General features: G+C 33.0%; 1 protein-coding gene across 1 annotated transcript in view; it reads left to right on the top strand.

The window, feature by feature from the left end:
- Positions 1-12,789, top strand: part of DIS3L2_1 (DIS3-like exonuclease 2) — a 54,387-nt gene that overhangs the window by 33,532 nt on the left and 8,066 nt on the right. The window contains exons 17-24 of the mRNA XM_051209061.1: positions 1,501-1,647; positions 3,458-3,992; positions 6,258-6,345; positions 7,471-7,570; positions 7,687-7,843; positions 9,350-9,462; positions 10,383-10,490; positions 12,151-12,348. Of these exons, the coding sequence (XP_051074483.1) occupies positions 1,501-1,647; positions 3,458-3,992; positions 6,258-6,345; positions 7,471-7,570; positions 7,687-7,843; positions 9,350-9,462; positions 10,383-10,490; positions 12,151-12,348 (1,446 nt within the window). The remainder of the gene's footprint in view (positions 1-1,500; positions 1,648-3,457; positions 3,993-6,257; positions 6,346-7,470; positions 7,571-7,686; positions 7,844-9,349; positions 9,463-10,382; positions 10,491-12,150; positions 12,349-12,789) is intronic.

Raw genomic sequence — 12,789 nt, forward strand, 5'->3', positions numbered from 1 at the left:
GGCATTTTATAGCACACCATTTACGTTTTACAATATAATATAATATAAGGAATGAGGTAACCATAAAATGAGGTTTTTCATTTATTAAACTAGTTATGCATTGAAACAGATATTTGTTTTTTCAGTTTTTTATTTTAGCCCCAGTCTCAAACCACTCACCTATTCTGACTGTTTTTCCTGAAAATATTACACTTTATTCTCATATGATTCTTTGACGTCATAACAATCAGATAATAATAATGACTAACCATGACATGATAAATTAACTTTACCAAGTGACCGTACAAAATTTGTAGCACCACTAAAGCACGACATTTTATTATTCTTTTGTGTTAAAATGCTTTACGAAAAATTTCATCCAAGTTGTCAGCGATTCTGTTCATACCGAATCTTTTGTTTTCACATATCGGAACAATTTAATGACCGCTTGGTCAAGTACAAAATTATAACTCGTGTTTAATTGTGTTTATATGAACACTTCTGCTATGATAGTCAGAATAAAAGTGTAAAGTTTAACTTCAATCTGTATTGTTTAGAGTTTAAGAGGAATCTTTAACTCACGAACTTGAAACTCCACCTCAGATTATCTTTTGTTTGTGGTAGGTCTATCTAAGCATCCAGGTCACCCAATTGAGATACGCTCGAAACCGATGTTCGCAAAACAACGATTTTTCTAGAATAGCGGTTCCTTATTGAATATTGCACAAAAATTAGTTACAATCCTCAACTTGTAAGGTGTCTGTGACGTTTAACGCGTTCTTTTGTGTGGAATAAAAAGACTTCCTGTAACAACAATTACAACGTACGATGATACAAAAGACAGCTGATAGTTGTGTCTAAATTCGGTAACAGTTTATCAACAACCGAAACCCGAAACAAGAGCAAAACAATATGGAGGCTGTTGCGTTTAAATGAATACACAAAACTGTAGATAACTTATACAGTGATTAAGGTAAAGTAGTCATAATGATCAGTACAATAAACGCTATAAACATGTTTAAATGTTTCAGAATATTACACGACGAACTTGCGTCACAACATAAATTTGAAAATTACTGGGAATACAACCATTTACTGAATGTAAATAAGTTGTATAAGGCAATATGCAAAAGAGTGGGAGACAAACGAGTATGAACAATGTAAATCACACTTAAATTATAAAGGTTCATAATAGTTGATATTATGAACCGATATGAGTTATTCATTAAAAACTTGGGAACAGTTGAAACTTGTTTGGTTTAGGTTTTTATCGATGACATTGTTAATTTCGCTACTTGATTAACGCAGAATACGGGTTACAAGAGATATAACTTCGATCGCTTCGTGATCTCAATAATATTCAACAATCTCCACAGCCTTCATACTGATAATAAATGAAGTATTTGAAGATCATATTCAACGTTGATGACACAGTTTTGTTCTATGCACTCATTCAAAGTTAGCATGTATATTCGGCACACAGTACTCAAATCATTAGAGTCCGCTTTCTTTTTTTCTCAGGCTAAATTATATGAAATATCACGAGAAAATTTTCATGTGATAAATCCATACGATGGTAAACGTATTCAAATTTCTCATGAAAATTGTAACAATGCACGTAATGGAGATATTGTTTTGGTTGAATTATTGCCTATTGGAAAATGGAAAGTAAATCCCTTGATATATTTTCCCATAATCAATTTTATTTACTTACCATGTGTTACCAATTTGTGGATTATATATTTTTCTGGTGAAACTATAATTTATTGATGACGTTTGACGAACGCTAACGTGACATTGGTCACCTACATACTAGGATTAAAATAGGGTTATAAATTACTATAAAGAATTAGAATTAGAATTTATGGTTAAGAATTAAAATAAGGGTTTTCATCACGAACTGACATTAGCTCTAATCCAAAAATACTATTTAACTATATGAATGGATGAACTTCACGTCTAAATCCAGGGATTGCTATCTGTATTTTCACTAGTTCGTTCATAAATTATAGTCTCGCATTTTTGTTTATTACGTTTAATATTTACCATCATTGTACGAATAGTGTATTTGATCTCGATTGCTACTTCAATTAGTTCAACTCATTTTCTATTCACCTCGTTAATTTCGATTCTTTACGTGTATGTGATAACGGACATCTTGGGTTAGCACACATTTATGCTTGGCTCCACATTAATTATGACTAACTGATAGATTGGAAACATAAATCGTTTATCTTCATTCGTAAATATCATGGATTTGTTACATGTATTTAGTTAGTAGAGCTAATTTTTTGTTATGAAATGTCAATGTTTCTTTATTCTATGACAGTTCATAAACATCCCACTGTTTTCATTTCTTTTGGGAAATACAAAAATATTTTTTCAGTCAACTAACTGAAATCTAGAAGTTTAAACTGTCTTTTGAAATCTATCTGGTTATCGTTTTATTATTTTCCACCAAAAAGATACACAACGAAACAATCTGATGGTGTTTTGAGCACTATAGTACATATTGTGAGTACTGTTCACTCATTGTAGTGATTACTCTTTTCTATCATAACTTTCTTAATTGTATTAGACAGTTGAAGCCAACCAACAAATAAGTCACTGCTTTAGCTTCCATGTTAAACTTTAGGAGGATGATCTCATCCCTCTCCATGCAAGAAACTTATATTAGTATCATCTAACACTTGTTTACTCTGATAGCAACGAGCCTTCACCTCAATGGATGTTCTCTAAACAGCTACTAGATGTATTTTATACTTGAAAATTATTTATTTAACAAGATAAAATCATGCCTCAATTTTTCTTCAGAGTATCTTAAATTATACTCATCTCTCACAACTTAAGTATCAAAACTTTTTTGTCGATGACTGTTGCGTCCTTGGTCTGTCTACTCAATAATATGCGCGAGGGTTGTCACTGTCTAAGCTAAGGCCTTGACATGATAGTCTAATTGGTTCAGCCTTGAGGTTGGAGATACGTGAGTCCGATTTGGGGCTAACGGCCTTGGGTAAGGAGACGAAAACTATTCTACCACCGGATTGATTGACAAGCGAGAGAGAGAACGAGTCAATCGAAACACTATTCGATTCAGATTAGTATGAAACGATATATAAGTAAATAGATGGTTAACCCAAGCACTACTCACAAACAATTAGGTAAGTACAATTCTGTATAAACTGGTCACTAGGGCAGAGAAAGAGCACAAAAGGTACGTTTAAATTACAATATCTTTGGAATAGAAAATGTCATGGCAGTAAGTCATACGTCAAACTAAAGCTTGTAGTCTATAGAATAACGTAGGGAGAAAGCCAAATTTCAATATTTCACAAATTAAATGAAATTATATCCCCCAAAGTAGATTCCGTTGTCCGTCATGGCTTTATTTTTCTGTTTACATCGATGCCAAATAATTTAAAAATAATTTTTCTATTTATTATAAATTTCGCCCTGTCTATTCATTTTTTTCTTGTAGTTAACTGGTATTGAAAATTTAGAATCTCCAGAAAAAGATATTTCAGATAGTGAGATGGTTATTTCAGATGTAATTCAGTCTACGGATGAAAGTTCTGTATTGGATTCAGCTGTTGGTTCTACTTCACTTGAAGCAGTTGTTGCTAGTGAATCACCAATATTGGCAGACCAAACACCATCTACATCCATAGAATTTAAAAAATCTTGGTTCTACTCTATTAGTTATGTGATAGAAAACTCTCAAAATATTAGCGATACTAAATTATTGGACACAATTAAGAATTTAGATCTGTCTTGTATACCAAGTGCATTGTGTTCTTTGCCAAATCCTAATTTAGTTCGTACAGGTGTAGTTAGAAAAATTTTGAAATCAAATCCAGCTAATCAGAAAATTTTGGGTTGTCTTGCTTTTTACCCAAGTATTTTAAATCGTAGTTCTGAATTTTCACAAAAGCACGGAGATTACTCGTGTGTTCTTCTCCCTTCTTCCAGTAATCATCCACTAGTTCACATAGATCCATCTACTGTCCCTTCGGGTAAGCTGGTTGTATTTTACAAATTATAATTTACTGTATGACTTATATTGTCACTCATTTACTTGCTAGCACTATCTTTTGTAAATGTCTATTATATTAGCAGTAGTTTGGCTAATAAGACTGATTTGTAGTGGCTTTTTGAACCTAAATAAAAAATTTGATACGTTGATATATGTCTAAAAGCATGAATCCTATGATGATGCATTTTAATTTATTCAGTTGCTTGTTAACCGCAGTTGAGACTGAAATGCAATGTAATCTTAATGATGGCAAACGATGATATCCAAGTAATGTGTTTCGTCCTGCTTGTTTATTCGTTATACTAGCATTTCACTTCTCACAATAATGCAGAAACCGGTACCCTAATTTAATCACATAAATAGCCGTAACATTATTCACGATGATCGGCCAGTTGTGGTGAATTTAAAATTTGTTAATGTATTTCGATCGAATTTACCACCGATCTTCACTTCAAGACAGGAAATCAAAATGCTGAGAATTATAAAACGTTAAGTCAAAATCTACGAAACTGTTAAGCTAAACGTAGGAAATGTAGTTCGGAATAAGCAAGTGTCCAGTTTATGATATTATATAACCTTAACAAACAACTTACTGTTTCAGCTTTAAACGTTTTATTCAACCTTAGCATTGTTCGTGATACACATTACTAGTTCAGTTGATATTATGTATGAATTTACTTGTTGTAAATGCAGACAATATCGTGAAATTCATCCTATTAGTTCATATACAGATCAAAGCTTATTTGATTGTCTCTAAAGTATAACAACAAGAATGCTTAAACCTTTGCAATAAATATAGTGATCAAAATGATTTTTGTAGTTAATAATATCTGGAAATAATTTCCGGAATCATAGGTGTATATTTTAAATGGCTATGACTGGTATTTAGTTGTGTAATTTCAATTTACAAATAAAAACCTTAATCTTCCACTTCTGGTTGTCATACGGTTTCTGGTAATTCTTCTAACTGAACACTCGAATAATCACCGGCTAAATTTACTCGGCAACTTAAGCACAAAAGAAAAGGCACAGAATGTGCAAACTACGCTTTACTCTAAGGTTAGTTTACTCACAGAAAATCGAGGGTGTCTATAGTATTTCAGATGACCTTGGGCTTCTGAAAATCTTTGAAACCATACTTAATATTGTAGCAACATATGGGTAATTATCTAATCAGAAGTGTGGCACATGACTTCGCTTTCTAAGATGCTTCTGTTCAACGCTGATTGGGTACAATATTTTCCACAGTTTCATAAGATAGATTTTAAATATTTTGCGTAAATTATTCACTTGTTCAAATTATAATTCATGTTCCTTAATATTTCTGCTTAATCATTCACATGTACTTAGATAACACTAATTTTAATAGAAAAATGAGAGAACGGAGTTGAAAGGTCAATTAAATGAAGGTTCATGCGAACAAAGTAATAAAGGAGAGAGAAAATTAACATCGTATAAAAAGAATAGGAAGTTGTCGCATTACCCTGGGCCATAAAATGACTGAATGATTATCAGGGTGAATTTAAGGTTACGACAAATTGGTTTTGTACACATAGGGGGGGGGTAAATTTACGAATAACCAAGGCTCCAAGTAACCTGGGAATTCGTCTTTGACAATTTCCATACAACATTTTCTATGCTGCATTGATGTTAATTTTGTGTCCTGTTTCACTTGTGTGTTTTGCAATAGATGAACATGGTTTTCTACTATCCACGTTATTCGGAGCATTTTACATCAACTGGTTTTGAGACAATCTAGGCACATGTTCTATAACCCTTGATTGCATTGTTCGATTACTTCTCCCTATGTATGTGTGTCCGCACAAACATGTAAACTGGTAAATGCAGAGGGATGTAACGTAATCGTCCGTGCATTTTTCACGTCTATTTGGAATCATGGACTTAGTTTTTTCAATCATAACCAGTTTAGCAGCATATGTTTTTCCGATGGCTGCTTTCAATCTCTGCCTTAAAACCGTACCGTTAAATTCATCTCTTAATGGTAGATGGATATAAAAAGTTTCTTTCGGAACAGAATTTCGATATATAAAGTTAGAAAGTTTAACTCCGGAGATCGCTTCATTTTTCAACTATTGATTAGTAATTTTATTTCCCATACAATGAAGTAGTATTTTGTCACAATTAAAATTTGTATTCCAGCTTGCAGCAGACATTTCTTTTAACCTGAATCCATTTACATGTCATGTATTAATTTTGAAAAAAACCACTTTTTATGTTTGTACAGATGCACTAAAGGATCATCAACTTGGATTAAAAAGTAGTTATGTGTGTCGAATTACAAAATGGTTCGAAAACTCAAAATATCCTCTTGGGTAAGGAGTTTGTTTAATTTAATGTCATTTAATCAAGCTAGTTTATCATGTAATTCGTTTTTTGTTTGACAAAGTTTCCTTTCTCACGTCATCACTATAGTAATCCCCATACTTTTACACAGGGAGTGTAACATTGGTAGTAGTAAGTTCTCTTGGTTGGATGATTGACCCATTGACAGTATTCGGTTCGTTCTTAAATAACACTGTCATTTCAAATTTTAGTTCATGGATATTCTGCGATGACGTTCATTTACATTGAAAAGTATTTTTTTAAATTGACATTTTCATTGTCATTTGATTTCATGTCATCTATTCGGGAAATCGCTCTGTTTTTTGACACTTTCTAACGACCCTTTTAGAGAATCTAAGGGTTCACTAAGTAAAGTTTCATTTTCCATAAGGATTATGTGTTCCAGTTTCTACTATCCTTAGTTAATCATGAATGTTACATCCATTGGCATGCATTTCCAGCATCTTGTTGTTTTAGAGTTGCGCAAAGAGTGACCTATTTATTATTATAAAAGAACATAATTTGTAAGATAAGTAGTGTACTGTTAGGGTAGTTCAAACAAATATTACTTTACCATTTTAAATTATTCCTTTCATTTCCAAGTAAATATTTATTAACAATGTAAAAATTTCACCATCCATATATTGTATTGTGTATTTAGTTGTATGTTGTCTTTTATTCAACTTTTAAAATTAATCCTCAAAAATCAATTGAAAATATGTAAATATCATCTATAATTTAATGATTTATGTTGTTTGAACGATGAATAACTGTTCAATTTCTTTTTTCCTCAACTTCATTCATGCTTCATTAAAGAAAGATAGTGGTAATTCTGCATCGTTACAAGTTTTACTCTCTCTTAATTATATCCTGAAGTAGTATTGATTTATGACATTATTTTTTTCAATTAGATTGTATAATTAGTGCATATGAATCGGTTTAGTGGTAGTAGTAATGGTGCCCACCTACTTAAGTGTCACAGAACATATTTAGAATGTCGTTGTTTTGTTCAGATATTAAAAACGCATAATTTCATCCAGAATTCTAAATTAAATAAACTCACTTCCGTTGACCTTATGATTTTTATGTGTGCGCAAAAATTAAATTATTTACAGGGTAATTGAACAAAATTTCGGAAATTTGAATGAACTGGAAAAAGCAACTGTAAATATTCTTTTAGAACATGGAATTACTGACGATCAATTCACACCAGAGGTAAGTTAATTGTTCAAAATGATTCACTTTTCAAAACTTGATTATCCCCCTAATATAATATCATTATAAATCCTTTAGATCACGTACTGTTGATGTTTTACATCTTCCTATTTTAGGATTTACAAGGTCTGCCGACTAGCCCACAAGAGTTTCAAATACCCGAAACAGAGTATAAAAGAAGGAAAGATTTCCGTTCTCATTGTATTGTCACCATTGATCCAAAAGATGCGAAAGATTTCGATGATGCATTACATATCACTCGATTGAAAAATGGTAAGATTATTAGCATTTAATATAAACAAAGCTCTTTCCACTTATAAATGTGTCTGATCCTAAACGAATTTAACACACTCTTAATAATCAATGATAATTGTGAATATCGCTTGTAAATATGAGATTCACTTCAAATAAATTAATGATTTATGTGATTGATAGAAAAATTTATCTAACTTGAGATCATCTTAACATTTAGTCACTCTAATATAATGTGACTTTACAAGAATAAATCATCTTATGTTACTTTTTCTAAAAATATTTCCTTGCCTTCGAAAACAATGTAAAAGTATACTTCTTTACTAGGCCTGTGTGCTCTATTCTATTCAGTAAAAACCACATTTATTGTTCTCTAATGCATATTTTATTTGTGCATTTATTTAAACACATACACATTGGTTCAACTGGACACCAAGATAAATATGCACCGCACAATAAAATAAAAGAGATTGTCGGAAAATCGCGAATAGAAGGTGACTATAATCAAACAGAACGAAACTGGATAGAAATTAGTGTATAAGAGTAGAAAAATGATGATGATAATAATAATAATAGGAGAAGCAGTTCAGTTGACAAAATATAACCTGAATGAATTATTTGAGTTATAGAGGTTCCTCATACCTATATGAAGAAATTGAAAGAAGTTTACAACAGACTCACCACTGGTTTCTATTCCGAGCCATATCTGATAATGTCTGTAAGCATTGTGTTTCACTTTTTCTAGGAGCTTAACTAATGAGTTGTGAAGGGTCGACAGGTGCCAGTCGTGTACGACATTTGTTCATACCACGACACCGTGTGATATACTGTCGACCTCTCCACTTTTTCCAAACAGTCTCAGCGTCGGTATATGGTGCACGATGTTGGATTCTCTGTGACAACATTCGTAGTACATGTCCAAGCCAGGGAATTCGGTGTTTGAAGATGGTGACATCAAATGGTTCATGTTCACTGTGTCCGAACATAGGTTGGGGAAGCAGTGGATTATTTCTAGAGTGTTTCCACTGACTGTCAGCAATATTTCGAAGAGAACGATATTCAAACACAGAAAGACGTCTAGCCTCCTGAACTCGGAGAGGCCACTTTTCTCATGCATAGAGCAACATCAACCTCATGAAAATCAGACGAATATGCCCCAGTGTCCTCGGACAAACGCACTTGAAATAAGTTTTTTGAAGCTACAGATCGCGAGCGAATTTTTGCGCAGTATTTCGAAGAGAACGATGTTGTTGTTGTCCGTGCTTCTCTCTGCTTGTGGAATTTCTCTCTTCTGGTCTTGGATTTCTCTCTAGTCAGCGGGGCTGGAACACACTGGAATATTTTAGCTGTCGTGTCGTTGTGTTACTGATCCTTCGTTACGCTCACGGATTTTTAGTGATCTCTTTATATCTTCAAGCATAGCACATCACTGTATATTTAAACTAGTTGTAACGCATAATATATATTTTTCATGTTTTATCTTATAGTCAGTAATAGATTTACACTCTTATTTCATTCGTATTTTAGGCTTATATGAAGTTGGGATCCACATTGCAGATGTATCATACTTTGTTTATCCTAATAGTCCATTAGATAAGAGAGCTGCAGATAGGACTACTTCCGTTTATCTGGTTCAGAAAGTAAGCCAATTTTTCATAATTTCAGCGACCATTTATATATTTTTTTAACTCACCAATATGGGAAATGAATTTACTTTATTATTCTCCGATGGTATTGTTGATTTTCTTTCACAATTTTTCCATTTATTCTCTGATTGTTTTGTCTTGTGCTACACTATTTTCCAATTTTCAATGACTTATTTTATGTTTAAACATTTTTATGATCTACGTATTGTATGATATATTGTCACCACGACTTACCGATTTCGTCCAATTACGTTTGTATTTTTGTGTTGATTCGTTTACCTTCTTGTAGTGTTACTCTTGTTTCCAGTGTGTTTCACTCTTTGACGCTTTATATGTTTCAGATAGCTTAGTGATATCCGAAATAGCACTGAATTTATTTTCATCACTCATTGACATCAGATTGACACAGCTATGTGTTGTCGTTTAATGTACAGTGCATGTTAAATTATGCTTGATCAGATTCTTTAAAGAAAAATCTCCTTAACTGTTCACTTCATGGGTTATTTACTACTCTAACAGTTAAGATTTATGTACTACTTTTAATAATATTCTTCTTGTTCCTAATAAAGTGATGCAACTTGGACACCATTTTATTTGTGTCCCTGACATTCAATGCCTATTTGTCTTTTATTGGATATTCAAGCTTAAGTTCACATGTTGGGTATTTCGCTCCCCTAAAGTAGCTGAATTCGATTCTGTTGATTGTCTTTCACTGTATGATTTAATGAACTATATGGATGAACATAAATTTGTTTTTTCGTTTCAATCTTTTTCATCCAACACTATTATTTCCACTCAACACTACTAGTTAATGTAATCTGACTCGATTGTTGATGTTTTGTCGTAAACAGAATTTGTCAAACAATTATATATTCTTCTACTCTTAAGTATATTTTATTTTTCCCTTATAATAGGTCATACCAATGTTACCACCTATCCTCTCACAACATTTATGTAGTCTTGTACCTAATGAAGATCGATTGGCTTTTTCAATTTTATTAACAGTAAAAGAGAACGGTGAGGTTAGTCTTTGAAAAAAAATCTTATTTTCGATCGCTTAATATTGTACTTGACATAGAATTCATTGATTTTACCCAAACTGGACTGATCTCATCCATGTTTGAGCGGACTGCTTGCTCTGATTTTTCTCCGAAAATTAGGATCTCTTTTTACTTTTTATGTACATAAAGTCTTAGTTGATAATTAACAAAGGATCTAGATTACTAACCTTCTGTGTGGATTAGGGCAGCCGAAATTAGTAGGATTCTTTTTTGATTACTTTCGAAATGGCTTGCTAACGCTGTTGAAATATTCTCAGTAATAAACGTTATAGCGAAATAAAAGGGTTGTTAAAATAGTTCAATTAGTATAAAAGATACTTGGTCAAAATGTTGTAAACAGTCATTCGCTTGTTAATAATGAATTAGATTGTGTTTATTTTCACCGCCTTTAACCATAAGGTATATTAGACCATATTAATTAAACAACGACAAAGTTCTTATCTTTGTTCACTTTTGGATTCTATGTATAATGTCAGCTACTGCCTATTGATAATTTGGTTATATCTATTTATTTTGCATGACGTTAATATTCCAATAATTAGATGCTCCTATAATTGATGAGAATGGTTCATTGGTATACTTTAGTTTGACGCATAGAACCAAAATACACTAGTAATTAGTACACATCGGTGTAAATATCAAGGTGCCCCCACATGCCCTGGTACGGCTGAGAGTGGGAAGAGTCCGCTCTCCCTCTCGAAATACTCTCACATGGCCACGCGTATATAGTCTCTGCCAGGGAAGTCCTACTCACTGCTTTCTCGTGGCGGGGGTGTTGTTTATGAAATTGAGAAGACGAAAAGCTAATGTCCGGCGCTTTAACCGGGTTGGTGGAAATGGAAAGTCCACCTAGAGTAATCGGTGAGTTCTAACTCCGAACCAATGGTGCACATGGGCTCCAGTATCCTGCAGGAACAAATGACGTATAAATCTATCGTTCGTCACCGGCTACCATGGGACTGCATCTCCTTACGATGCTCCACTGCCCTGTGGGTCAGACCTTTGGGTCGAAGGCTTCAGGTGTGGTCCCCTAAGAAAACCACCTGCTTCGGTTTGGGCACCCGGGCAGTACCACAGCCCCCACACAAATCAGGTGAGATTTGTGTGGCGCATATGTATTTGGTGCTTCCTTGTACCAATACCGATGTGTTCAATTAAATAAATATCAAGGTAACTGAAAGAGACTATTTAACATAGTGATTATAATCATAGTTATTTTCACATTCTCTTCCTAGTCATTTTGTCCAATACTTATTTCAAATTAATCAGCTTAAGTTTAGTCAGACACATCCAAGAAACCTTTTGCTCTCCTTAAATTTGGATTATATTATCGAAATAGGTTATAGATATTTAAGAGCATATCATTTGGACTAATACGTCTATAATCTTATTTGGCATTCACAACAACTGTCAGGACAATTTTACATTTTCACAGCCGATTCACTAACATCTATCAAATTCTTATCCAGAACTAACTATGCATGCGATTCATTTTTCCTAAAAAACTGCTTATAATGTTTTCTCGGAGTCTATTATTATGCAACATGACTGATTACTTAAAATTCATTTTATTTTTTCCCATATTCAATGTTGTCTACCTAAAAATAAAAAAATATTTCAGATTATCAATGAATGGTTTGGTCGAAGTGTAATTCGCTCACGTTGCCGCTTGACATATGACGAAGCCTGGAGCATAATCCAAACGACACAGTCAAATCCAACCATCGAAGATAAATCACGTTTATTAGAATTTTTGCCTAAGCCTGAAGCTCCTTTCACGTTTCAAGATCTTCAAAATTGTCTGTCTTCTCTGCATCTGGTAATTTCACCCTTTTCTAATTAGTTTATTGTGCCCTCTTTTTTGTAATATCATAATTTCTAGTTGGTGTCCCGGATAATTCATTTTTCACAGATTTATTTCCTTTGATGAAGTTATATAAATGCTATTTACTTAATTAAAAAATTACCAAGTCTCTACTCCTTAGTTGATGGTCATGTCGTCTTAGTAGTTATTTTTAGTTGAAATTAACATCACACGTGTAACTTGAAATAAATACCTGTGAAATTATACTTCAACTTATTGCTCATGATTATAGAAGTTTGGTTGTCGAAAATGAAATTGTCGAGGTTGAAAGCTGAAGTGTGGTTCCCGTTATGGATATGATACGATAATTCTCATTATTTCCCAATTTTAGGTTTACAGTAAATTTATTAGATGGTAAGAAGCAATCGATAAGAAATCAGTGCACATAAATGCCGC

The sequence above is a fragment of the Schistosoma haematobium genome, chromosome 1 (assembly GCF_000699445.3).
Source record: "Schistosoma haematobium chromosome 1, whole genome shotgun sequence".
NCBI classification, from domain to species: Eukaryota; Metazoa; Platyhelminthes; class Trematoda; order Strigeidida; family Schistosomatidae; genus Schistosoma; species Schistosoma haematobium.